This window comes from Pagrus pagrus (assembly GCF_965226575.1).
Source record: "Pagrus pagrus genome assembly, chromosome: 13".
NCBI lineage: Eukaryota > Metazoa > Chordata > Actinopteri > Spariformes > Sparidae > Pagrus > Pagrus pagrus.
In genome coordinates, this window is record NC_140197.1 from 30,789,105 (window position 1) to 30,816,523 (window position 27,419).

A 27,419-nucleotide genomic window follows, 5' to 3' on the forward strand; every position below is an offset into this window, starting at 1 on the left:
TCATATGGCTCTGAGAGATAAGGCAAAGGAAAGAGAACAAAAAAGTGGTAATACAAAAGATAGACAGGAATATTGTAAACTGAGGAATTATGTTACAAAGCTAAACCAAAAGAAAAAGAAGCAATACTATAGTTAAATCAAACAAAGAATGATAGCAAAAAGCTTTGGAGCACACTGAACAGTATGGGCTGAAAATCATCACTGCAACCAACTAATATAGAACCAAAGAAATTGCAAACTATTTGAATGAGTATTTTAGAAGTAAGATATATAGATTAAGGAAAGAACTATTACATGGGACAGACAACAGTTTATCCATCATGAATATAAAAAAAATATGGAAGATAAGTTATGCCACGTTGAATTTAGTGAACTAAAAACAGAAACAGTTGAGAAATTAATCAAATTAACATGCAATGACAAACAACCAGGAATTGATAATATAGATGATAAACTAGTTAGAATAGCTGTCAACTATATAGTAAACCCTACATGTCACATAATGAATATCAGTCTGAAACAATCTATCTTTCCACAGGCCTGGAAAGAGGCAAAAGTAATTCCTCTGCCTAAAAATAAAAAAACATCATTTAGCGGCCCTAACAGTCGTCCAATAAGCCTATTACCAGCAATAGGCAAGATATTTGAGAGGGCAATATTTGACCAAATACAAGAATACTTTTCTGTTAATAATTTGATGACAGATTTCCAGCATGCTTATAGAAAGGGACACTCCACATGCACTGCATTAGCTCAAATGACAGATGACTGGTACAAAGATTTGGACAATAAAATGATATGTGGTGCGGTCCTGTTAGATTTCACAGAATCATTTGATGTAATTGACGACAGGCTCCTCCTTGAAAAGCTGGAGACCTATGGATATACACAATCTGCAGTTGCTTGGATGAAAAGTTATTTGAAGCATGGATCACAGAAAGTCTTCTTTAATGGAGATTATTCTGATAGCATATCCTTAGAATGTGTAATTTCTCAAGGAAGCTGCCTGGGTCCGCTTATGATTTACCTCTTGTACTGAAAGATGCAAAATTAAGAATGTTTGCAGATGACACCACAACTGGATACAGTTGAGAAATGGATATGTCAAAACAAATTGATACTTAATACGGCTAAAACAAAATGCATTATATTTGGCTCAAACCACTCTCTCAGGAGACAGCCAGAACTAAACCTTACAATAAACAAAACATCTATACAGCAAGTTGAGGAAGCTAAGCTCCTGGGCATCTCTCTTGATAATAAGCTCTCTTGGTCAAAACACATTGACAATGTTGTACATAAAATGGGTAAGTCACAGGCAGTGGTAAGGTGATGTAGGAAATACCTCACAGCAAAAACGGCAAAAATTGTTTTAAATAGCATTGTACTCTCACATCTGGACTATTGTCAGATAGTACGGGCAAAAGCTACTCAAAAAGATTTGAATAAATTACAGCTGGTGCAGAACAAGGTAGCAACAAGGCGGCACGCCTTGCCCTGCAACAGGGCGGCACGCCTTGCTCTGCAATGCCCATACAATAACAGTATCAACAACATGCATTTCTGTCTACAATGGTTAAAAGTAGAGGACAGAGTGAATGCTTCATTACTTCTCTCAATATGGAAAACATTACAGTTTAAAACACCTTTATACCAATACAGTCAGCTAAAACACAATCATGATTCATATACATATGATAGGCAACACGAGGCCGGCTCACGCTTCCCAAACCAAACACCAACTTTTTGAAGCATACAACAGAATACAGATGAATGACAGCATGAAACTCCTAACCACTGCCAATAACTAAACTCACACACAAATTAACATTCAAAAAGCAAATAAAAAAATATCTTGGAACTGCATATCTGTAAAATAACATACGCACACACACATATACACACAAAGGGTTTTATGTAGGGTAGTCGGGTTTCTTGTTGTCAATTTTAATTTGTTTAAACTTCTTATTTTGTTATTTTAATTTGTTATTTGTTATTTTATTTTACTTTATTTTATAACCACTGTACATTGGAGTATCTTGCATACGTTATTTGATGTAGATGACAATCCGATGTGCAAATTTAATGTAAGTTTTTGTTGACTTGTCTTGTCTTTTTTGTGTTGTGTTTGTAGATGTATGTTTAAATAGTTTTAAATGTGGACCCCAGGACGACTGGCGGTGCTCTAGAGTGCAGCTAATGGGGATCCGAACAAATAAAAACAAATAAAAGACTTAAAATAGAAAAGGGATTACCCAGATGATGGATGGATGATCCAGTATTTGGTTTCATGTGTACAACTTATTTGGATAATAATAACTTAAAGAGTTGTTAAAGAGTTGCTCACCTCTCATGAAGGAATTGTCCAAAAAGTCTCCAAAACATGAATTAAAGATTAATGTGAAAATCCAAGTTCAAAGCCATATAATTATTCAGTAGGACACAATATTGTGTTGTCTGGGGAGGGTAAGTGTTTGTGTAATGTGTGTTGTATTAACATTACAATTAAATATTTTCATATAATGTTTCCTCTGCAACATTTCTGTATCTGTAGCTCTGCAGCTGCGACCTTTCCAAGAAGTCACATGACTTACAGAAGCTGAGCTGCAGAATAAAGTCCAGAGAGGCAGAACCGCTGCTGCAGTCAGACAGACGACTCAACAGAGAGTTTATCTCATTCAAAACTTTATTTTAACATGACTTCATTCCCCTTTTCTGTTGTTGCGTCTCATGCTGATCTCAACTGACCGTCTCAACTGCTTCATGTTAATAGTTTCATCCATTAAAAGCTTATGTTTTCTTATGCTTCTGTATGTTTCATGTACTAAATGGATTCATCAAAAGTATGAAGTCCTTCCTGTAGACGTCCTCAGCGTGTGCTCCAATTTCCTGTTTTCTCGTGGATTTTATCTTCTTAATGAACGGGCCACATTCATTTACTTTCTCTGTGGTTTTATAAACTCATAGCTTCATCATGTTTTTGGGACCCACAGATGAAGTCGTTCACTATGGATTTCAAAATGGACTCTGAACTGAACTCAGTTTCCCAGAATTTCCCAGTCTTCACACCGAGGTGCAAATTCAGCTTTGAGCTGCTCTTGGTCAGGGTGACAGACCCCCCACTGAGCAGCTCCAGCTGCTTCCTTTGTTCTTGCTCATCTTCACCTCTCTCCTCACGGGGCTGCCGGCCCTCAAGTTCTCTTCTCCTGGATTCTTCTGGACCCAGCAGCTGCTGAGAGTTGCCAGCTGCATTTCCAGCAGGCCCAAAGAGCTTCTCCTCACAGCAGCAATGCAAGTTCCTGCTAGTACTCCAGCTTAGTTAGCACCAGCAGCTGCAACGCAAAGCTTACCAGCAAACTATATAATCCAAGGAACCCCAAGCAAGTTAGCATTTGACGTTAGTTGAATGATGCTTAACACAGACTCAGGGTCTTTGCATGCGACTAACTATCTTCTCTAACATGGTATCACATCACACACACACTCCTTCAGCCTGGAGCATATAACACCCACATGTGATATCAGTGAGCACATGGTGATAGAACCACCATTGTTTCTTTGTTCTTCCAGACACACACACACACACACACACACACACACACACACACACACACACACACACACACCTGTATAGTACCTGTTAGTGTGTTTTCATCTTTGTGTAAATAAAAGACTTTTGAAACTTCATGCTGTCTATTTAAAATTGTACAAGAGTGAATGTTGTTAACCTCGACTCTGTCAAGAACTCCAAAACCCTTCAACCATTACAGCTGTTATGGTAATATCGGTTGTAGTTATTAAGTTAATTATAAATCAGTTACAAACAGTTTAGTACCTTTCTCTGAGACTGATTTGGTGAATTGGCTCTTTTCCCTTCTTCAATGGTGGTGCCCCTAGCTGATCTAATGTAAATTGGATTTTGTTATTTATCATAATTAATAATTATCCCTGATAATCATTCATTTTTGTTGATAGCCAAGTTTGACACAAAACTCCCTGTTACTGTTGCATGGGGCACTACACATGGTGCCCCGTGTGAGGAGCATACTACAAATGGTGCCCCGTGTGAGGTAGTGTACTGTTGGCAATCATTCATAAATGTGCAATATGAATTTCAGCATAATTTGGACAGTGCTGAAATTTCAGATTCACATCTTGAACTCTTTAGCCAAAAGTCTCTGGTGAGAATAACCCATTTGATTAACCAAAATCTTTTAGGTTAATAACTGCCGATTTGAGCTATTTACTATTGCTGCTATTGATTCAAGTTGAAAGTGCTCTGTAGAAATTGTAAAAAATTTCAGTTCAGCATTTGAACAACATTCGGTCAAGCTGTCAGAATTTTATGACAATTTAAGGAACTCCTCGTGTTAATTACAGCGTGCCACCTGCCCTGTTTCATTCTCACAGTTGTATCTGATTGGAAGTGTCAGGATGTGAAGCTCCTGCTGATATCCTGACGATTAATATTCACACAAACGAAGCTTCTGTTAAACTTTAAATTTTTTCTGGATTTTCTTTGTGAACCGACAACCTTAAAGTTCAAACTGCACCTGTGAGTTTCTGTCAGTTTAACAAACAGCTGCACATGAAGAACAAGCTGCAGTATTTATACTGTGTACTGTGTATTTATACTGTGTACTGTGTATTTATAGTTTAACTACAGTTGAATTAGACTGACAGACTTTTACTGAAGTGAAGTAACTGATGGTGACAGAGTGGCTGTTGGAGGTAACAGTGAGCAGGTGAGTCCAGGTGAGTTGCTCTCCTGCTGCAGTGACGTCATCATCCCAGTAGAGGGCGCTCCAACACCACAGATGACTCCAACACAGCTTTGTGCTCCTGAATGTTCAGAGAGCAGCAGCAGGATGTTTTCTGCAGCTAACTGACGTTAGCATGGCCCTGCTGCCCTCTGTGGGGTTATTGAGTTTTAGATTATTACAGAAAATAATCTGTGACAAACAAACAGTTTGATACTTACAGGTTTTATAAATTAAAAAAAGTCAACCTCAGGAGAAACAGAGACGACTCATTAAACACTGATATCAGCTCTAATCCTGAAACAGCAGTTAATCAGAAGTCATCAGTGTGTTGGACTCATTAAGAGTGAACACCTGACACAGTGTGAGCCACACAACACTGTCAGAGCTGGAGGCTAAAGAGCACTACAGCAGGAATCAAACCACCAACCTCATGAGCAACAATCCAGCTGCTTTAGCACTGAGCCACAGCCGACATATGGACTCCTTTGTGAGTCTGTCAGCATGTAGAGACTCTGCTGCAGTACAGCTGAAGCACCACCAGAGGGCGCTCTAGTAGAAGCTGGACATCAGCTGTCATCATCTGTGAGTCTGTGAAGGTTCTGATCCAGCAACACTACAGCTCAGTGTGGGCATCAAACTCACAACCTGTTGATGATCAGTGTGTCGGGATGTTTTCATGCACCTGATGTCCAACAACACAACACACACTGGACCAACACACTGGACAACTGACTGACTCAGGTACAAACAGTTTGACTTAATGTGCAGATAAAAGTTCGTTCCTGTTGACGGCAGTACTGAATACATCGGGGACACAGTGTGTGGATGGTTCTTATCCTTCAGAACTTTCCTGTTATAACGTTTGGGTTTCTCCCTGTAATCACATAGTGTGGTTCTGTATGAAGAGGATAAACGCTCACACTTAGTTCAGTTTTGTTGCAGTTAAACTCGAACTCACGAGCTGCAGGCTGCGTTTGTCTTGAAGGATACTTTCCGCTCTCTGCTTGTTGTTTGTTTCTTCTACCTGAAGATGGTCCAGTGGTTTAAGACGCCGTCCAGAGACGAGGAGACGTCGGATCGAACCTTGGCTGGTGCGACTACAGGTAGGTGACAACTGTGTGTGTATGTGTCTCTGTTCAAAACAAAAACCAAACAAACTTTAAAATTGCGTCAATCAAACTTCGTCCGTTGCGTCCGTCACTCGCTCGCTTGTGGAATTTGCGCCATCCACTGATTGAGACAGATCCTCGAGGAAACACTGAGCAGGTAAGTCCGGTCGAGCTAGCTAGCTAGCTTGATGAAAGCTAGCACCTAGCAAGACTGGTTTCATTGTTTAGTAAATAAATAAACATTTATTTGTGTGAATATTTCTTTATAAAAAGTTTCTGGTTTCACACGATCACATGAAAATAAGAATTTAGAAAGTTTATAAGACGTTTCTGCAGTTATTGACATTAAAACTGATTGTAAACAGAAATATTAGCAGATTATTTTCATTTGCTTTGTGAGCAGCCGAGTCAGAAAATCGTCTCCTTCAGAATAAAATGACTGAATGTTGTGTTCATGTAAACGTAGTCAGTGAGGTCAATGAGGTGAGCTGTGTGTGTGTGTGTGTGTGTGTGTGTGTGTGTGTGTGTGACACAGCAGCTCAGTGAAAGTAAAGCAGCTGGTTTACAGGAACTCACAGATACTGATTCTGTTTCTGTTTCACTCCATCACAGCTGCAACAGAGGAGGCAGGTAACTAAGTACAAATACTTAGTTAATGTACTTCAGTACATGTTTCAGGTATCTGTACTTTACTCGGGTATTCCTTTGACTTTCCCTCCCTACATCTGAACACAAACCTCCTATGTCTGATGAAGTTTGAAGTTTTTAGGATCAAGGTCGACTCAGGACGAGTCAGTATTATGTGTTTTCTGTTACAGGCTCTCTCTGTGGACAACCTGCTCGGAGGACATCGTCCCCCCGGGGACAATAAAGATGTTAACGTTATATTAAGATTATAAAGTTGGACTGCTGTGTATGCAGGAGTGACTGAAAGTAACCAGAGCAGCATATCAATAGATGTGAAACTGTAGAACTGGGTGTTATAAAGATAAGTGATATACTGTATGTTGACTGAAGGCGTGTATATAGATTACATATGATGACCTGTGCAGGACTCTGACGCCCAGCTGCATCTTTACAGGAAGTCACATGATTTAGAGGAACAGAGGGGCAGTATAAAGTCCAGTGAGAGAGACAGTCTGCTGCAGTCAGCCGGCTGAGTGAACACACAGAGAGTCTACAGTCAGTCTGTCTTTCTCTGCAGACTTTATTTAAAGACAACAGGACGTCTCTACGAACTTTAGTTAAAGACAACAGGACGTCTCTACGGACTTTATTTAAAGACAACAGGACGTCTCTACGGACTTTATTCCAGCAGAACTTTCAGCAGCAGGTCAGTAAGTCTTGTTATTTTCCATCGTTGCTTCTCACACCTTCATCATCACTGCGGGTCGTCCACAAGTAACTACAACAACACAATATTGGAAGGAGACAAAGACATGTGAGTTAAAGTTTTAAATCATGTTATGACCAAAACACACCCATCAAGAGTCTACACAACCTGTTTCCAGACGGATTATCCTCTGTTGAGGAGTTGTAAACGAGCTAAATGCATTTGCACCATTACAATGAGATATAGATCACTTCAGTACCAGTTTAATCAGTTTGAACATTGAATAACTTTGTACTGTGATCAACTGAATGATCAACTGTTTGTGAATCGGTGTTGGAGTAAATGTAACTCCAGGTTCACGTGGTCCTCATCAGATGCAGGTAACTCTGTGTCCTCTGATCCGTCTCCTGACTGTCTCTTACAGACGTCATCACACTGTGGCAGCTCTCCTGTTCCTGATTGGACGATCAGCCAGAAACCTTCACCATGTCCGACAAGCTGCTGGATCTGATGTTCCCCGCGAAGGGACAGGCGAGGTGTCCTCGCTGTGGCGGCGTGCATGGATCTCTAGCTGTAAGACATCATCACAGTGACATATCAACAGTCATTATTAAAGGAGCAGTCTGTAGTTTTGGAGAAGAAATTCAAAGTCTGAATTTTAACATTAACAAAATTAAAGAGGTAATGACAGAAACTGTTTCCATCAGTGAATGAACAAACTGTTCTCAGAGGAAATAAGGTCCCAGAACACTGTTTGAAGCTAGAAAGGTGGCAGGGTCCGCCACATACGTTATCTATATGTTTTACAGTTCAGGACTCAACAGATGTTCTGTCAGTTTCTTCATTTGAGTTCAGGTTAAAAAAAAAAAGACTCAGAAAAATTGTACCATCATTTTCTTTGTGTTGAAATTGATTTAGTAAAATTGGGAACGAAATAAAAACATTAGTCCAACATTGACACATTTGTGAGCGATACCCAGCCCTGCTGATAATAATGAAAATGAAATGATGTATTGATCTGTCGACTGATCTTCATCAGCAGTCTGTGATGGGAGCTGTTGGAATGGCGTTGGGTCTTGCTGGTGCGACTGCGGCGGGACAATCAATGAGAAATACAGCTGACAACAGACAAAGGACACTGTTCAGTGACATGAGGTATGACGGTGGAGGGAGGGCCAGACTGTCATTAAGAAACTGTTAATAGTGCTGAGCACTTCACATGTTTTTCCACATTGCAGTGTCACATTTAAATAATAACAGCCTCAAATATTGTGTACTCATCTTTACTGCAACCAGCATGAGGACACTTCTGTCCTGCGTCTGTCTGAAAGATGTTCAGCTTCTTATGACAAAATCGACTATAAGCAAAATTACACCACCACTCAGAAGTTCAAGGTCTCTTAGAAATGTCCTCGTTTTGAAGGAAAAGCGTAGTTTATTCAAATAAACAGAATCAGACTCCTCACAGGTCCTCAGCTGGCAGCTTCATGAGATGGTAAAACAGTAAGACACAGTATGAACATCAACAGTGAGGACTCAGGATACTGGCCTTCTAGTCAGAGTGGTCAAGAAAAAACATATCTGTGTTCTTATGTCATCTCAATCTTTCCTGTTATTGTGCAGTCTAAGATTCGGCTGTTTCTCGACTCCTCTGCCCAGAAGGCCAGCATCCTGGAGTCTCCTCTTCACTGGTGATGTTCAGACTGGTGTTTTACTGTTTTACCCTCTAATGAAGCTGCCAGCTGAAGACCTGTGAGGAGTCTGTTTCTCAAACTAAAGACTCTGATGTACTCGTCCTCGCTCCCACTTCTCTTTCTGCCCTGTTGGAGCCGGTTTGAGCTGTTCTTGGAAGATCGTGGTACAAACCTTCATTTGTTAGAAAAAGAACAGACTGATGAGTTTAAGAAAAAATCTTTCTCTCTTTTTTTTGTCGGCCATTTTGAGGCTATAATCAAACCCACAGTTGCTGATGCTCCAGATACTCAACAAGCCAAGATAAGGCCAAAGATATTGCCTCTTTAATTAATTAATTGACTTTAACTTTAATGTGATTTTAAGTGAAAGAAATTTTGAATTTCTTTATAAAAACAGGACATTTCTAAGCGACCCCAAACTTTTGAGCGGTAGTGTAGATCAAATTATTATTTTTCTCAAAATGCTCAGCGAGTTTCATTTACAGCCAAAGAATGGCTCCTTGTAAGACTCTATTTTAGATTTATTGCCAAAATATAAGATGCCTCTTTTTTGTTATTCCTCCAACAGGAGACCACGTATGGATTTGGCAGAAGTGAGGCGCATCATTGAAAGCAGCAACAGGAGCCATGAGGAAAACCAGCGATTGATGGAGTATATAATAGATAAGTGTCCGAATGTAGAGGTCAAGCAATGGCTGAGAGGATATTTTCAGGATTTGGTCGTCTTTGAACTTGTAGCCATGGGTAAGTTCCTGATAGAAGAGCTCAAGAAGAAAAAGCAGATAGACCGCAGGGACATCGACATCATCTTTGTGGCACACGGAGAAATTGATTCGTTCATGTTGCCAGCCAGCTGCCTCGTGCCTCTGCCCTCCATCAGAGATGTGATCCTGTATTCTCCCTGGAACTGTGCTATCAATGCTGATGTAGTGTACGGTGTCGCTACAGGAAGTATACAGCCTCAGCACAGGGACTTCTTCTGTATGCCACAACGCTGTCCAGTTCCTGATTACTTCCATCAGCCCACCAACCTGCCCAACCGCTGGAACTCAATGAGGGCTGCTGAAGGATCCAGGATCCCGAACATCAGTGTAAGCCCTCTGAAGGAACCACAGGATCCTGCATGGAATGGCGTTTTGTTTCTCCAGGATAGATTTGGTGCACCTGGGAGAAATCGTGTCCTCATCCCATTCACTCGCCAAGGATGGATGGGTTCCTTCGAAAAAATCCCATTCCTGGTCGTCACTCTGGTTCTGTCAGTGGTGCTGGAAGCCTTCGATTGTAGGGCCACCATCCATCTCGCTGCCTGTCTGAGTAGATCTGAAGGAGCAACCCTGAATGAGGACGAGCTGAAGTGGCAGTATGAGTACACTATCGACCACACAATAATGGGATCGTCAGAGCAAAGGAACCGCAACATATACGACGCCCTGTACAAAGCCTTTAAAGATATGTTTGGTTAGAGATCTTCTGTGTTTGTGTCGTTTCAAAACACAGCGCATGGATGAAGTGATGAAGAGTCAATCAATCAATCAATCAATCATCAATCAGTCAATCTTTATTTGTAGGGTGCAGTTCACAAAAGTAATCTCATGACACCTATGTGTCAGTGTTAGCCTGCTAGCTAATTTTAAGCTGCAGTCCTTTAGTTAATGTTGTGAAACCAGTGAGGAGATGGTTACGTTTGAAATTACTCTGAATATTGATGATGATATGATTACATTTAAAAGTTCATTAGAACGAATAAAACATGTTATACTTAATTTCTCTGACTTATTATTACGTAGTGTTGTGTTGGAGTCTGTTTGTTGCTATGTCTGGTGTGTTGATCAGAGTTGTGGTGTAAAGTTTAAATCTTATGGGGTGTTCAGACCAAACGTGAAGCGACTGATTCCTACGATAAACAAAGTCAATGAAAAGATTCAAATTCGTGCTTATTCACGCAGGGCGGCACGAATGACACAAACATGCAAAATTCACGTCATTCGTGTGAGTTGAACATGTTGAACTCAAGCGAGGATTACTCGTGACGCTGCGTCATGAGAGTCTATCAGCATCCACGTTCACACTGACGTCATGACATTAAAGTCGCTTCTGTCCCAACATTCATGAACAACAGTGGAGGAGAGGATAATGTGTCTGTTTTCAGACACCCAGAGCTGTACGATGACACATCCACTGTACTGAGACAGGACAGAAAGGGAGCTGGCGTGGAGGAAAGTGAGCGAGGAAGTGGGACTAACTGGTAAGTCATGGAAATATGTCTCAGCACAGCCGAGCTCTGATTGATCCAAACTCCATTCAGGGAACAAGCGTTTTAAAAGTAGTTTGCTTGTCGTCTGGCCGACAGACCTGTCGCAGCATGAGACTTTTTACAAGGCGACATTATGATGTTGTTATTTCAGCGTCTTCTGATCCATCTGAGTCAGATCACAGAAACCTCTTTGTTCTTCATACCGACGTGGTGAGACAGATTCATTCAGTCTACCTGCTGCTCACAGTTACTACTTACTGATTTAAACACACCTGTGAAGAAGCTGCCACTCAGTGGAGACAGACTGAGACCTGGACACCGGTCAGCCTGGGTGCTGCGAGAGTAACGCGGGGTCAATATTCTCTTCATGTTTGGTCTGAATGCACTGTTATATACAGAATGAACTTTTTTGTACTCTAGTTTTGGTTAATTGCTGTGTAAGATAACTATATTAACAAGGCTTTTGTGTTTTAATTCTTTAATATCAGCTTTTATATGTTTAATCAGATTGCAGGTCTGTATTTCTGACTCACAGAACGATTGTGGGACATTTAGTCTTTCTGTTGATGGACAGCGTTGTACTCGTGTCCAGTCTGGATATACGTCACCACCTCGCGTGTCCTTCATGCTGTCTCAGAACAGACTTTGTTACTACTTTAAACACAGTCAGAATCAAACTGTGGCCTGATGGAGTCACGTTTCATTGTTCAACTCGATTTGGTGTTCATTCAGTTCTTTGCAGAGTCACCCATCACCAACCACACCTTCTGTCGTACTGAAGTCCTCCTGTTGAATCTGGACTATAAGTGTTATATGAAGTAACCTGAGGGCAGATGGAGCACAAAGACCTGCATGTGTTCTGACTGCAGAACTGGACGAACCTGGGCTGAGGGCTCTGCCGGCTGCTCATAAGCACTAAGGTTTAACACCTTACTGACTGCTGACACCTGAGTCTATGCACCCGTTTTCTTTGAGTTTCATTGTTTGTACATGTTCTACTTTCTATGTTTCGTTCTATCAAAATGAGTTGTGGCCTTTAAGATGATGTGAGTGTTTAAGAGAGAGACTGAGAGGAAGACCCAGACTCTTTTGTCTGAGCCGTCTCACCTTCTGAACTTGTCGACTGTTGATATTATACTCTTGTATTTTCTGATCTTTAAACCCCAAAAAAACTGTAAAACCTGAATAAAACTGGGTTGTATTTTGTACATCCCAACCAGAGTCCTTTTGTTGGCTCTTCTCTCTGAGGTCATGCGACCAGTCTCCTCAGGAAAGGTAAGTTTATTTATAGAGCAGGATCCAGACACGAGGCGCCTCAGAGTGATTTACATGGACAATTACATCAAGATATTAAAAACAAGTAGGAGGACATCAAGAAACAAAACATTAAAACAAGCTCAAAGTCTCAAAATAAGCTGGAATATAAAATAAAATAATAATAAGAGACGACAATAAAAGTTAGAGCAGTTCAAGATGTTGATAACATGGAGAGCTTTGACTCCCTGTGATTGGCCGACAGTGGAGTCACTTTAAAGCTGTTTAACATCAAGAATAGAAGTTTCTGAATCTGAATCTGTGAGAAGATATGAAGTTGTTCACCTTGATGACATCATGTGATGATTTGCTGTTGTTGACCTCTTTGTGTTTGAGCTCGACTGAGGCTGTGAGACTTTAAAGCTCTCACACTGGCAGAGGATTCAACATCGACACATCTGTGGGGTCTCTGACACATCACCAACGAACACTATGTTAATACAAACCATTACTTTTTCAATGTTATGAGTAGTTTTTGAATGAATTATGTTTTTCAGAGGAACTACGCTCTCTGACTGACAGTGACCATTAGTCCACTGAGGTCTTTATAATATCTATCATATCATTAAAATAAACAATTATAAATTATTAATAATGGAACATTTATAGTCAATGAAACTGTATTTAACTGTTATTTAACTGTTAACAGCAGTGAAATGCTTTATAAACTATTTATTAGCTATTTTTTAATGGAAAGTTGTGATTGATGTTCATAATACTGTAAATGGTTAATAAACACTGTGAAGTTCATTTATAAACATTATTTGGACGCCGTTATTGAGTTACAACCGATGTTTTCAACCTTTACAATTACTACATCTAATTAACTAGAAATGTATTAATGATGATTATTATAAAGTGTTACACATGTTAAGTTCAGGAATAAGTTCTTTTTAGCAAAGAAATACATTTAAATACGTTTGTCCATCTTTGTTTTTTATCTTCTTCTGTCAGAATTTGAGTCCAGTTTTCATCAATGTGCTGCCACTGATATTATCTCATAAGCCATTATTAAATCGATAATTCATAATTAAATCAAATAAATGTTGTTATGATCTTCTTTACACAACTGTTGCAAGAAGTGTTCTGCTGTGTGTGTGTGTGTGTGTGTGTGTGTGTGTGTGTGTGTGTGTGTGTGTGTGAATATCACCAGACTGATTTTAAGAGTTGTTGCATCACGAGCAGAAACACAATGAACTCTGAAGCAGCTGCAGAAAGTCCAACTCTGGTGCCTTCATGTAAATTCGGCATTAAGTAAAATATACTAAAATGTGTCGTTCCTTGAAAAAAGTGTCAGCTTGTCGCGGCATCGCTGTAAAAACCTGTTACATCTCCGGACAAAGTCAGACTCCATTTAAAAAATGCTCAACTCTGAAACTTGTTTCGTCGGGAGAGACTTTATAAACGTTGAGAAACGCTGTTTACAACAAAGTCTGAACGATGTTGGCCTACTCGTTCATTCGGCAAACGTTAAACATGAAGATATTTCTGTCCACTCATGATGTCCGGACGGAGGGTGAACCCAAACAGCACAGAACCCGGTCCTGAATGTAGAAACGACTCACTGAAATCAGTTGAGACATTCAAACGTGACGGTGCTTTTAATCCAGCTCCGGTGCTCCGTCTGTCTGCAGGACAGGTGTCCCCGGTCAGTGATGGCTGAGCGCAGGTGTCCTGCAGCAGCTGAGCAGCAGGGGGCCTCTCAGCGAACACCTCCGGGCCGGACACGGCCTCCGAGAACGACAACAGAGGCAGCAACAGCACGGAGCTGATCTAATCTGTGAACGTAAGTGCTAACTGCTGCTAAGTGTAGTTAGCATCCTTTACACGATCAGGATCTTTGGGGCCGATCACCGATTACTGAGTTTAAATAAACCGATCACCGATCCAACATGTGAGGGAGCAGAGTGTATTTAAATAACTTGTTAATTTCCTGTATTATTTCCTGTTCACTGAGTATCAACAAACATATTCTCAAGCATGTTTAACAATCTTTGCCCCAAACTGACAGAGATACAAGGGTGAAACATCACTGACCTCTAGAGGTCATTCAAGGCCCGGCCACACATAAGTTCAAAGTTCAGTCACCGTCAGCGTGTTTGTTTGAATCCAACAGCTAATGATTCAAGATTCAAAAAAACTTTATTGTCCGTCACATCGTGACAGGTTCGGGCAGGCGTGTCGGTGGTGTGGAGCTTCTTCGGAGTGGGTGGGACGGGTCGGACAGGTGGGACGGGTCGGACACAGGCCGTCTGCAATCCATGCAACGGGAGCATCTGCAGGGAGTTTCAGCACCACAATGACGTCATTGATCGGATCGGCGAATTAAGACATCACAGCCGATCTCACAAATTGCATAAAATGCAAAATATCGGCCAATCAGATCAGCGGAAAGTCTAGTAGTTAGCTGCTGAAACCCGGAGAAGTCTCGTGTGTTTTGACTCGGACTTGTCTCAGGTGTGTTTTGACTCGGACTCGTCTCAGGTGTGTTTTGACTCGGACTTGTCTCACGTGTTTTCTGACTCGGACTTGTCTCACGTGTGTTCTGACTCGGACTTGTCTCACGTGTTTTCTGACTCGGACTTGTCTCAGGTGTGTTCTGACTCGGACTTGTCTCACGTGTTTTCTGACTCGGACTTGTCTCACGTGTTTTCTGACTCGGACTTGTCTCACGTGTTTTCTGACTCGGACTCGTCTCACATGTGTTTTGACTCGAACCAGGCCAGGGCTGTCCACATACTTTAGGCCACGTGGTGTCTCATGCTTGGTGTTAAATAAAAACCAAAAGTAATAAATGTTTTTTAGGATTTAGACTCTGACATCATCACTGATATTTACTGTCATGCTGTGTATTCAGTCAATAATCAATAAACAAACACTTCTCTCTGGTCTCTTTATAAACAGACTCTTCTTCTCTCCTTCTGTCCTCTCGCTCTGCTCAGTCACAGCCTCTCTCCGCCTACACTTCCCACAATCCCTCTGTCTGAGAGCAGCGGGCGGCTCCACGTGCTCAGGGATTTAAACAGGTCTCTACTACACTGAGGAGAGGAGGGGCGGGAAAGTGTGTCACTGGGGCACGAGGCTCTCCCCGCGGTCACGTGGTCCCGTTTTCTGCCGCGTGCGGGGCCGGCGGCCCCCGCAGCAGCCTGCGTGATGCGCGCGCGCCCTGTTTGAAAAAAAAAACTCCAGGCAGAGACAGAGAGGCGCGTGCAGTGAATGACAGGCTCCTCGTGCGGCAGACAGACACCAGTGAAGAAGAAGAAGAAGAAGAAGAAGAAGCAGCAGCAGAAGAAGAAGAGTAATGGAGTAAACCACAGACGCTCGTGCTGCTGCGGGTTCAGTCTCATCTGCGTTGATGTCGGAAATATCCGGGATTTTTAAAAAAACGCTCTCGTGCGGGGCTTTATTGGAGGTCAGGATGACGACTGCCATGGACACAAGCAACAATAACAACAGCAACAACAACAACAGCAACAACAACAACAACAACAACACAGGTAAACAACAACAACCCTCCTCACCTCTCCATCCTCCAAATCAAAGCCAGGTGATGTTGCGGTGAGCGCGCGGCGTGTCTTTAACTTGAGTTTTTAAAGCGCCGAACTGTGCGCGTGAGTGTGCAGACTGCTGTGGAGTACCGGAAGTCTGTCAGCTTCAGCTTTCATGTTTTGTCACTCGTGTTTTGTAAAAATGTCAGATTTTATGCGGGAGTTCTGCTGTAAGTGGTTCAGGCTGCAGGTGTGAGCGGAACCCCGCGCGTCAGAACGCACCTGCGTGAGATGCATCAGGTTTGACTGCCTGCGGGCTGCGGGCTGGAGTCAGGTGAACTCTGGCTCTGATAACTACACAGTTAATCAATAAATGAATCGATATGAGTCTGTACCGCTGTAAAGAGCAGGCAGCAGCTCGGCTCAGAGCAGCAGCCTGGACCATGAAACCAGAGGACACCTGTCGGTGCCGTTTGACCCAATACTGCGCGTCAACACGGGGGATGTGGCACGCAGCCGTCAGTGTGAACAGGTGAATGTGCGGAATAATCTGATCAAACAATCTATCGATCAGTCAGCTGTTGTGTCTGAGTGTACAAGAGTCAGCAGCAACATGGCAGAATCATTAAATCGGCTCTTAAATGAATGGAGTCTGGTGCGTAAAAAGGAGACAATCATGAGACCAGATCGATCTGCTTGATTCGTTTCTCGGTCCTGATGTGTTCCATGTTTATTAGTTCGGTTCCGGTTGAACATTGAAGTGTAATGTGACGTATGGAGGACGTTACAGTCATGCAGAGGATAAAAAGCCGCGTGCAGCTGCGGGGTTCAGGCTGACTGCCTCGCGCACATGTCGTCGTTTCTGAGGCGGGCCGTCACGGGGACGTCACCGTGATTCCGGTTGTGTTTCGAGGAACTGGGTCACGATGGCAGCGGCTCGGTCGCTCGGTGTCAGGTGGACCAGCGGGGATGTGTGTGTGCGTGCACGGGCATGTGCGTGCAGCGGCCGTTACCGGTTCACATGCCGCGGCTCACCGGGCCATGTGCGCTTTGTTTTCACTCAGCTCCGCGCGCTCTGATTGGCTGCTGGTCACACTGAGCTCATTGCGTAATGCTCCGCCTCTTTTTCTTCTTCTTCTTCTTCTCTGTCTGATGTGTGTTTGTGTTTCTGTTCAGCTCAGAGAAGCTTCTTACACTCTGCTGCAGAAATCAGTAATCAATAACTGGAGGCATTATCGATGAGAGACACAGTCTGATGTCTGATCATGTCCCACAACATGTCAGTCTGTCTGCAGACATCAGTCACTCTGATGGAACAGCAGCAGTGTGTGACTGCATCCATTCAAAACTGCATTTGATTTTCTATAAATTTAAAGTCAAACAACCAGTGAAGAAATAAACCAAAGTACAACTTTCAGCTACTTTACTTGAGTATCTTCCATTTCCTGCCACCTCACACTTCCTCTCCTCTACATTTATTTGATAACTTTAGTTACTAGTTACTTTGCACATTCAGATTACTCAGTGTTTACAGGCTGGTAATGGTGACGTGTCACCGATCAGGTGGTGTTGTGGGCGAAGTCGCATATTTTTAAATTAGTTTATTTAATCAGCACTCTGACAGAAACGTCTCTGATAACGATGGTCGGAAAAGTGCTGAATATTGATCCAACAATCAGTCGACCCCTGATTAAAATCACAAACGTCTATTATAAATACTAATATTATTATATATACAAAACTATTTCTGCTTCATATAACAGAGAGCAGGTATCATCCCTCTGACTGATGTTTAGTTTTGAACATATTTTCATGTAGTTTGGTGTGAAGCGTCTCAGTCTGAGGAAAGTGGAGCTTCCTGTCACCTCGTCCTCTGATCTCTCCTCTTCATGCTGTTCGGACATGTGCAGCTTTCATTGCTACACATGTAGCTACTGTGAACATTATTGAATGCAGATATTTTACATCAAGGTGTTGTTTTGTGTGTCTGAGCGCACGTTTAGCTTTTTCTTTTGTGGCTGTTTTAGTCTTTGTGTTGCCTTTGTTGAATCTCATTGTGATCATTTTTTCATCTCTGACGTGGATCTGCGTCTCTGTATGTGTCGACCTGCAGGAACCTGACCCGTGTTGTGTTTAGAGACTAGTGTGTGTGTGTGTGTGTGTGTGTGTTGGTGATGAATGGAGGGAACGTGAGAGAGCAGCAGAGGGAGGTGTGTGTGTGTGTGTGTGTGTGTGTGTGTGTGTGTGTGTGGGCGGGCCGGACTCGAGCCAGTCCCGTTGCAGAGTCTGCTGTGTGGAGGAGGCACGTGGCTCAGGGGTGTGACTGCTGACAGCACAGAGCGTCTCCCCCCTCCTCCCCTCCTCCCCTCCTCCCCCCAGTCTGCAGGAGGGAGGCACATAACACATATCTATAATATACCTCATACTAAAGGTCCATTAAGTGGCTGTTCTGGAGCTTTTTGCTCCTGCAGGAGTTGTCTTGTTGTTGTAATGAGATTTATTTCCTTTGCATGTCTCCTGTCAACAACTGTGTGTTAAATATCATTCAGACTCGTTCTGCTGCCACAAACCTCACCGGAGCACCAAGTGTGCATTAATGTGCCGCTGACAGATGAACTGGTTCCTCCTGGTAGTTTGATTTGAACGCCGGTGAGCAGCGTGCTCAGTAAACCACTGTGAACGTGTTTTATTCTGGGTGGTGTCGTCCCTCCTGTTTAAAACACATCCTGCTCATTTAACTGTAAAAGTCTGTTTTCCATCATTCAGCAACACGAGGACGTAAATCTGTTTATTATCCATCAACACGGCTGAATGTGCACGTGATGCTCAGACAACATGTGTTTATTGTGATTGTGTCTGTGCTCGTATCAGCAGCAGCATGTTCCTGTGTGTGTGTGTGTGTGTGTGTGTGTGTGTGTGTGTGTGTGTGTGTGTGTGTGTTTATCACCTCTCAGACGGCCACGTGCAGCGCTGACACGTGGGAAGCTGCTGCTGCTGCTGCAGGATGAGAACAAACTACAGTCACATCTGCAGTCTGAACACGAGCAGCAGCTTCACTGTGACTGTACAAACATGTCGTCACGTTACCAGCTGTCACCTGCACACGACGGTCACACCTGTCGGCCAGGTGGATATATCTCCACATCTCACTGCTGCTTCTTCTCCTTCTTCTCCTACTTCTTCTTCTTCTCCTTCTCCTTCTCCTTCTTCTTATAAACAGGTGTTTCTGTGTAAATGTGTCGCAGATTTTAACTGAACTTTCAGGAAATAGTGAACAGAAAATCAGAACGAATGCTTGTTTGTCAGTGTCAACAGTAGGGGGCGCTGATTCTCCAGTCAGCTTCAGTTATGCTGGTGCAGAATTAGTCGGTGCAACAAGACGATGTTTCAAACCTTTATTTAAACTCAAAGAACCATGAAGAGCTGCAGGGTGACGTGTTTCTGTCGCTAACTGCAGTTAGCATCGCTCTGGTTCCTCTGTGGGATTATTGAAGTGGATCCTGGATTATTGCAGAAGATAATCTGAAGGTTCTGATCCTTCAAGGTTCTGTTCATCAGATAATCTCCACAGATGAACTCCACTCTGTGATGTTTGAAGTGTAAATCTGCAGCAGTAAAAAGCTAATGCTAGGCTATAAAAACAAAAAACGGTGTCGACTCATCGACGCCCACTACAAAGTCACTCCTTTTTTGTCCATCCTGGTCCGATTGTGTTCACTCATCACCAGAACTGCTCCCCCGGTCCAAAAAACCTCCCGCTCCTGTCGGTCTGAAGCTCCTGTGCTGAACAACTGAACTGCAACACTCTCCCCAGTTAGCTGCACAGCTAACCGAGCTAACTAGCAGCTGCGGTTAGCGACTTCGGGGTGCCGTGTTGCAGCTGTTGCCTGATACCTTCGTCGCGGCCCTGACGACGCGGCGCAGCTACAGATGGAGAGTGAAGTTGTTCTTAATGCAGACGTGGTCGACTGAGACTCTTCTGGGTTTAGTTTGTGGACTCTGACATCTTCAGGTCTGCAGACAGAAATAACAAGTATATCTACATTTATACATTTAGATTTATTTGAGCCTCAATCTGTCACGTTACTGGACGTCATGTTAGCTTCCTGTTTACATGGTTGGTTGCTCTCGATTGGACGATGTCACAGATGTTTCCTAGCAACAGATTCACACGTTCAAGTCTTCACTGGCTGAGACATTTGAGACACGTGTGTGTGTGTGTGTGTGTGTGTGTGTGTGTGTGTGTGTGTTTCCGTCTGCTCATCAGTCTGTTGCTGATGATCTCTTCCTCACGTGGAGTTAAACACCTCCTGTCTGCAGTCGTTCAGCTCTGAGGAGCAGTCTGTAAGATCTGACCAGAACACGTCTGCTGAAGTTAGCATGCTAACCAGCTAGCCTCCTAACAGCACTGTGTCTGACTGAGTCTAATAAGTCAATAACATAAACTCACTAAATGTGAAGAAAGGGAATATTTTGACAACAGAAAAAGCTCCGCGGCTAACTGAGCTAACTGCAGCTGTTGGTTTCTGTGATGATGTTTCTGGAGCTGCCTCTCTGTTTATCTCACGTGTGAGGAAAAGATCTCCAAAACTATTTATTTTTTTATTTTTTCAGATGTTTTAATTGAAGTTAAACTGTTTATAATACGTATTATTTGTATATTGGTTTGTTTTTATATGTGATTCCTCTATTATTGTTTTATTTTATTTCTTGTTATTAGATAAACTATCAGGAGGGTGAGGGGAGGAACTGCCCAGCAGTGTGAGGTCATTAAACTGATACTCAACTACACAAACATCCGTCCAATCACAGGCGGACAGCTGTGAGAACAAGAAGAGGAAGATATGAATGTTTGTTTCAACCACAACACCACCAGACTCCCTTAACAAATGTGGTGATTTTAAGAGTTGTTGAGTTAAAACAAACTTTGTAACGTAGTGAAACTCTGTCTCTGACAGACTCTGAATCATTGTCTCCTTCTTGTAAATTCAGCATTAAATGAAAACAGGAAGTTGTGTGTTTCCTTGTACAAAGTGTCAGTTTGTGGCAGCATGGCTGTACCAGCCTGTCTGCTTCTGTGTGCTAAAGTCTTACCTGCCAACATTTAGCAGCTGTTTGAACACACTGTTTACACTGATTTCACCATTTACACTCAATTTATGAAAGAAGAAACATTTTATTGATCTAAACATGTCACATTTTACAAACACACTAAACAGTAACCAGTATAGGCGACTCCCTTAACAAATGTGTCAGTTTAGTGAGTTGTTGAGTTGGAGACACTTTATAAACTGTGTGAAACTCTGTCTCTGACTGATTCTGACTTATTTGTTCCTTCTTGTAAATTCAGCAAATGTTCTGCATGAACTTCTTTCTGTCTTTGAGCAGAAACATGGAGTCTGTTTATTTTGCGGGTGTTTATTTGCATTTAGAGCAGGAAGTGAGATCCAATCAGGACGCAGGTTGATGTCAGCTGTGAACCGACAGACTGAGAGCTGAACACTGATTGATCACTCGGGACAGATGTTGTGATCAGCTGTGATCAGCTGTGATCAGCCTGTGTGTGTTGCTGGATCATCACCACGTCTCCTCAGACTCTCTCCTCTCCCTCTCTGCAGGAGGTGTGATCTCCTACGTGGGTTCATGTGGAGGCTCTCCGACCCGGACCAGTCCAGTCTCCATGTACAGCGAGAACTCCAACTCCCAGCCCTGCTTCACCTCCTCCTCCTCCTCTTCAACTTCCTCCTTCCTCAGCAGCAGCTCCAGTTCGGGCTCTGCAGGAGATGACGGCTCCTCCTCGGCCTCCTCCTCAGCAGGAGGTTCACCTCGAGGCCGAGACGACGGAGGCTCTCTGAGGGCGTCGCCCAGCAAGTCTGTGGCCAGTCTGACCAGTAAGGACCTGATTATTACTCAGCAGCAGCAGTTTTATATCCTCCAGACTCTGTTGTTGTTCTCGCACCACACGACTGCAGCTGAGTTCAGCTGTGACAGTGAAGCTAAGAAAATGTATTAACAGTGAATGAAACACACACGAGCGTCTGGCTGCATAATAAACATGGAGACGTGATGTTAGTGCACCGAGCAGCAACAAACTTCTTTTCATTTCCTTCCCTATGTCACAAACAACAACTCTTGACTACGGCAACTCAGAGTGGACATACTCTTTTATTTAAATGACAATGTAACGATGGTCAGGGCTCAGAGGTCGATGACTGTCAGCCATCAGCCCAACCTTCACCTCCTGAAGGTCCTGCGCCCCCTCACCACATCAAACTACGTCTTTTATTTCTAATGAGAGACCCCTAGTGGCAGAAATTACTACTACAGCGTGAGTATGTGCAGCTGACTGATCAGTGAGTGTGTGTGTGTGTGTGTGTGTCATCTACACTGAAGACACACTGAACTCTTCACCACTGCTCCATTAACGAGTGTGTGTGTGTGTTTGTGTTTCAGAGCTGAACGGCTTGGTGCTGCTGTGTAAAGTCTGTGGTGACGTGGCTTCAGGTTTCCATTACGGAGTCCACGCCTGTGAAGGCTGCAAGGTGAGACATCACACACACACACACACACACACACACACACACACACACACACACACACAGCCATACACAGACAGCTAACTAGTTGTCCAGAGTAACAGGGCTGTGTCAAGTGAAAGCTAGCAATGTCTGAAAATGTTTATGTGTACTGTCCATTTAGACGGCGGACATTTTGTTTCTTCACTTCCACGTGATTAAATAAGGCAGCTGAAGACACACTGAACCCTTCACTGCTGCTCCATTAACAAGTGTGTGTGTGTGTGTGTGTGTGTGTGTGTGTTCCTGCAGGGTTTCTTCCGTCGCAGCATCCAGCAGAACATCCAGTACAAGAAGTGTCTGAAAAACGAGAGCTGCACCATCATGAGGATCAACAGGAACCGCTGCCAGCAGTGTCGCTTCAAGAAGTGTCTGTCTGTGGGCATGAGCCGCGACGGTGAGACCTCACCTGTCTGTCTCCACACCTGTCTGTCTGCACACCTGTCTGTCTGTCAGTCTGACAGCATGTAGCCACAGAAAAAATGTTAGCATACAGTTTCTGATTTGTAACATCTCCTCCTCCTCTTCCTCCTCCTCCTCCTCCTCCTCCTGCTCCTGCTCCTCCTCTTGCTCCTCTTCCCCCTGCTCCCCCTGCTCCTCCTCCTCTTCCTCCTCCTCCTGCTCCTCCTCCTCCTCTTCCCCCTGCTCCTCCTGCTCCTCCTCCTCCTCCTCCTCTTCCTCTTCCCCCTGCTCCTCCTCCTCCTCCTCTTGCTCCTCCTCCTCTTCCCCCTGCTCCTCCTGCTCCTCCTCCTCCTCTTGCTCCTCCTCCTCTTCCTCTCCACAGCGGTTCGTTTCGGGCGGATCCCAAAGCGTGAGAAGCAGCGGATGTTGGCTGAGATGCAGAGCGCCATGAACAACATGGTGAACAACCAGCTGCAGAGCGACTTCCAGCTCGCCAGCCTCTCCTCCTCCTCCTCTTCATCTTCCTCCTCCTCCTCCTCCTCCTCTTCATCCTCCTCCTCCTCCTCCTCTCCCTGCCCGGGGGTGACCATCGCCCCTCAGCCACAGCCCTCCGCTCTGCCACTCGCTCCTTCCTCCCCCTCCCCTCCGGCGGCGGCCACCTCCTCCTCACCCCCTCCTCTTCTTCTGCCTCTTCCTCCTCCCCCCTGTCAGAGCCCCTCCCACTCCTCCTCCCCTCCCCCCAGCCCCGGGTTGGACTCCACCATCAGCGCCATCGCACGCGCTCACCGTGAGACCTTCCTGTACGCTCACGATAAGCTGGCCAATCCCCACGCGTCACCTCAGCAGCAGCAGAATAACCACACCCACCACCACAACGGGGAGGCGGAGTCCTGGGGGCCAAACCGCTGCCCCAACGGTTACCATGCCAACGGCCTCAACACCATCTATCACCATAACAACAACCTGGGGACGGGTCGCCACCTGCCGCCAGACAACGACCGAAACATCACGCATCATCACCACAGCAACGGGAGGCGGAGCCTGCAGCACAGTAATGTGACTGGAGGAGACGGACTCAGTGATCATGTGACCGCGGGGCAGAACTGTCCAATGAAGAACCGCACAGGGATAGTGCTGGTGAGGACCAATCAGAAACGTATAGTCTGCTAAGCCCCACCCTCTTTAGTTACCTGTCAATCTTTGTATTTTCACACAACTTTATTTACAGTTTACAATGACAACAGTGCAACGTTACAAAGATCTTAGCGATCAAATGCTAACAGACTGAGGCTAAAGCTAACAGTCCCCAGGTCATGCTAATAAACTAAGCTAACATGTTCATTGCTTCAGTCTATGGAGAAACACAAACAACACCAACACCTGCTGTCACTGGTTACTGTTGCTAAGCTGTGATTGGACAGTTTGATTGACCCCTCCTCTCTCTCTCCAGGCCTGTCCAATGAACATGCAGCCTCACGCTGACCCCTTAAAGACGCCCCAGGAGATCTGGGAGGACTTCTCTCTGTCCTTCACCCCCGCCGTGAAGGAGGTGGTGGAGTTCGCCAAACACATCCCAGGATTCGGTTCTCTGTCCCAGAACGACCAGGTCACCCTGCTCAAGGCCGGCACCTTCGAGGTACGGCGGTGTAGCATCGCGCTAACACACACGACACTCGTCAGACAGTAAAGGAGGTCAAACTGAGGAGTTCACTGTAGCTGCTAAGCTAACAGTGTTGATGAGCTCGACCGCACGTTGAGAGTGTAAATAAAGTCGACGGCAGCTTGATGGAGCGAACATCTCCTTCTTTCTTCTTCCAGGTGCTGATGGTGCGCTTTTCGTCCCTGTTCAACGTGAAGGAGCAGACGGTGTCCTTCATCTCTGGCGCCACCTACAGCCTGGAGGAGCTGAGGGCGATGGGGATGAGCGAGCTGCTGGGCGCCATGTTTGACTTCAGCCACAAGCTGGCCACACTGGAGCTGAGCGCCCAGGAGCTGGGACTGTTCACGGCCGTGGTGCTGGTGTCTGCAGGTGAGGACGCCGTCCACCTGTTCAGCTGGTGACCTGCTGTCTCGTTAACATGCTGCGGTTACGTTTCCTCATTTCATTATGTTTCCTGTGTCACATTTTAACTTTCTGCAACACGTCCAAAATATCAGAGACTAAAGTCAGAGAAAGTTTCATAACGTTGCAGATTTAAAACTGTTTGAATGTTTACGTCTCAAGTGTTGTCATTAATCTGTCCAGGAAATAAATCTGTTTTTATCGCTCCATGTAACTGAACACCTCCTCCTCCTCCTCTCCTCCTCTCCTCCTCCTCCACCTCTTCCTCCTCTCCTCCTCCTCCTCCTCCTCCACCTCTTCCTCCTCTTCCTCCTCCTCCTCCTCCTCTCCTCCTCCTCCTCCACCTCTTCCTCCTCCTCCTCCTCCTCCACCTCTTCCTCCTCTCCTCCTCCTCCTCCTCCTCTCCTCTCCTCCTCCTCCTCCTCCTCCTCCTCCTCCTCCTCCACCTCTTCCTCCTCCTCCTCCTCCACCTCTTCCTCCTCCTCCTCCTCCACCTCTTCCTCCTCCACCTCTTCCTCCTCCTCCTCCTCCTCCTCCTCCTCGTCCTCCTCCTCTCCTCCTCCTCTCCTCCTCCTCCTCCACCTCTTCCTCCTCCTCCTCCTCCTCCTCAGACCGGTCCGGTATCGAGAACGTGGCGTCGGTGGAGACGCTGCAGGAGAACCTGATCCGAGCGCTGCGCTCGCTCGTCAGTAACGACCATCAGGGGAACGTGGAGTCGCCGCGCTTCACCAAACTGCTGCTGAAGCTGCCCGACCTGCGGACGCTCAACAACATGCACTCAGAGAAGCTGCTGTCCTTCCGTATCGACGCCTGATGACCTCACCGATGATGTCATCACGCTCTCTGTTCAGACTCAGCGTCACTTCCTGTGCCTGCTGATGATGATAAATATCACGTGGTGCTCTCCATCGCCATGACGTCGGCTCATTACATCATCATCCCTGATGTCGTCGTAACGCTGATGATGTCATCAACAGAAAGTTCAGCACACAGCTCGCCGCCAAAATAAGAGTCTGTAGTGTACAGATTACATCCTGACAGGCCAACTTAAAGGAACAGTGCAGGATTTTTTAGCATTGAAGAGTGTTTAGCGTAGCTTAGCACAAAGACTGGAAGCAGGGGGAAACTGTTAGCCTCACAGCTCCACGTCTGATCCACATGGTGTCGTGACCTCATCACCACAAACTGAATCCCTGATCTCTTCACGTTACAAAACTGTTTACCTCTCAATAATAACTATTAATGCTGGAGTACGGCGTTTTCATCAGCCCGCGGGTCATGTGTGCAGTTATTCTTACATTGTGATATTCAGGTATTTTTATTGGGATTAATGGGAAGTTTTTAACTTAAAAAGAAAAACTGAGACTCTCAAATTCAAAGAGTTTTTAATCCTCAAAGGTCGCAGATTGTAGAACATGTGATTTCCTGTCCGTCCTGATTATTAAACGGCTCTGGGTGCTCAATAGTTCTGTTCGGTACCAGAACAGTCCACAGAGAAACGCAGGAATCCGTATTCAGAAACTGTGCCTTCAAAAGAGCCATCAGGACATCTGTAACGTTGTGATGTCACAGCTATACAATCTCCGCCCTCAGCCACGTTACCTGCTCAGGCCTGTGAAAGCTGACCAATCAGAGCAGACTGGGCATTATGGGAGGGGTCTTACAGAGGCTGAACAGAGGTGCTGCAGCAACTGTATGAGGAGAATAATGTGTAAAATAAAAGTGTTAACCTGAAGCTGAGCAGACTGCAGGAGCTTCACTGTGATGGATCAACTTCAGGACGGGGCTCGTTAACTTACAACAACATGTTAATTACACTCAAGCTATTTGTTTTTCTCTCTCTGGCTCGTCTTTGTGCTAAGCTAGCCGAGGGCCGAGGAGGATTTATTAAAGCGTCAGACTCTTCCAGGAGACGGGACATCCACAACTTCCAAACACCACGATGACTCGACTCAGAGACACGCTGGTGTGGATTTACGATGTCGTCGATGTTTAACTGGGAACGTTTGTTTTTGTTTGAATCCACCAACACCAGCCAATAGGACGAAGGAACAGCAGTGACGGACAGCTCAGCTGACCAATGAGACGCAGGAGGAGAGACGTGTTTTATTAGAAAGTCAGACTCTGACGACATTATGCAGCTGATCTTCTGTACAAATCTGTAAATAAATCCAGTTATGCTTGAACTGTTTGAAGAACTGTGTTCCACACAGAAAGAAATATTATACATCTATATTTTTTGTTAATATGAAAATATGCCTGTGCAAATATTATGACTGTGGAGCGCAAAGTGTTTGAAACTGTGTTGAGTCTGAAATGCATCTAATGGACACGAGATATTCAGATGTTTGTACTTTAATCTGTTTTATGTTGTAAAGACAGTATATATATATACAGTATATATAAATATACACTTCAGAGTCCT

General features: G+C 44.4%; 2 protein-coding genes across 4 annotated transcripts; both read left to right on the forward strand.

Moving 5' to 3' along the window:
* The first annotated feature begins 7,039 nt into the window (after positions 1–7,039).
* LOC311267390 (uncharacterized protein) lies at positions 7,040–12,024 on the forward strand. 2 transcript variants are annotated; one of them, XM_084370444.1, is made up of 4 exons: positions 7,040–7,205; positions 7,630–7,778; positions 8,245–8,360; positions 9,468–12,024. In XM_084370444.1, exons 2-4 carry the CDS (start codon positions 7,692–7,694, stop codon positions 10,360–10,362), a joined length of 1,098 nt encoding a protein of 365 aa, XP_084226570.1. In that variant the 5' UTR covers positions 7,040–7,205; positions 7,630–7,691; the 3' UTR covers positions 10,363–12,024. The 2 variants fall into 2 exon arrangements, with proteins under 2 accessions (XP_084226570.1, XP_084226571.1); XM_084370445.1 differs by having other exon boundaries at positions 8,248–8,360.
* A 3,576-nt stretch (positions 12,025–15,600) lies between these two features.
* On the forward strand, positions 15,601–27,417 carry nr1d1 (nuclear receptor subfamily 1, group d, member 1). Of its 2 annotated transcripts, none has more exons than XM_084370437.1 (8): positions 15,601–15,964; positions 21,574–21,846; positions 22,409–22,497; positions 22,783–22,927; positions 23,315–24,069; positions 24,383–24,568; positions 24,751–24,961; positions 25,606–27,417. In XM_084370437.1, the coding sequence occupies exons 1-8, from the start codon at positions 15,823–15,825 to the stop codon at positions 25,806–25,808; spliced, it is 2,004 nt and encodes a 667-aa protein (XP_084226563.1). In that variant the 5' UTR covers positions 15,601–15,822; the 3' UTR covers positions 25,809–27,417. The 2 variants fall into 2 exon arrangements, with proteins under 2 accessions (XP_084226563.1, XP_084226564.1); XM_084370438.1 differs by lacking the exon at positions 15,601–15,964 and adding an exon at positions 16,409–16,487.
* The last annotated feature ends 2 nt before the right edge of the window (positions 27,418–27,419 follow it).

Excerpts from the sequence above, each read along its gene's own strand:
- LOC311267390 (XM_084370444.1), top strand. The coding sequence starts at position 7,692 with ATGTCCGACAAGCTGCTGGATCTGATGTTCCCCGCGAAGGGACAGGCG. Across the intron at positions 7,779-8,244 it reads GCGTGCATGGATCTCTAGCT|CAGTCTGTGATGGGAGCTGT; the intron begins GTAAGACATCAT and ends GATCTTCATCAG. Across the intron at positions 8,361-9,467 it reads ACACTGTTCAGTGACATGAG|GAGACCACGTATGGATTTGG; the intron begins GTATGACGGTGG and ends TTCCTCCAACAG.
- nr1d1 (XM_084370437.1), top strand. The coding sequence starts at position 15,823 with ATGTCGGAAATATCCGGGATTTTTAAAAAAACGCTCTCGTGCGGGGCT. Across the intron at positions 15,965-21,573 it reads CAACAACAACAACAACACAG|GAGGTGTGATCTCCTACGTG; the intron begins GTAAACAACAAC and ends CCCTCTCTGCAG. Across the intron at positions 24,962-25,605 it reads CGTGGTGCTGGTGTCTGCAG|ACCGGTCCGGTATCGAGAAC; the intron begins GTGAGGACGCCG and ends CCTCCTCCTCAG.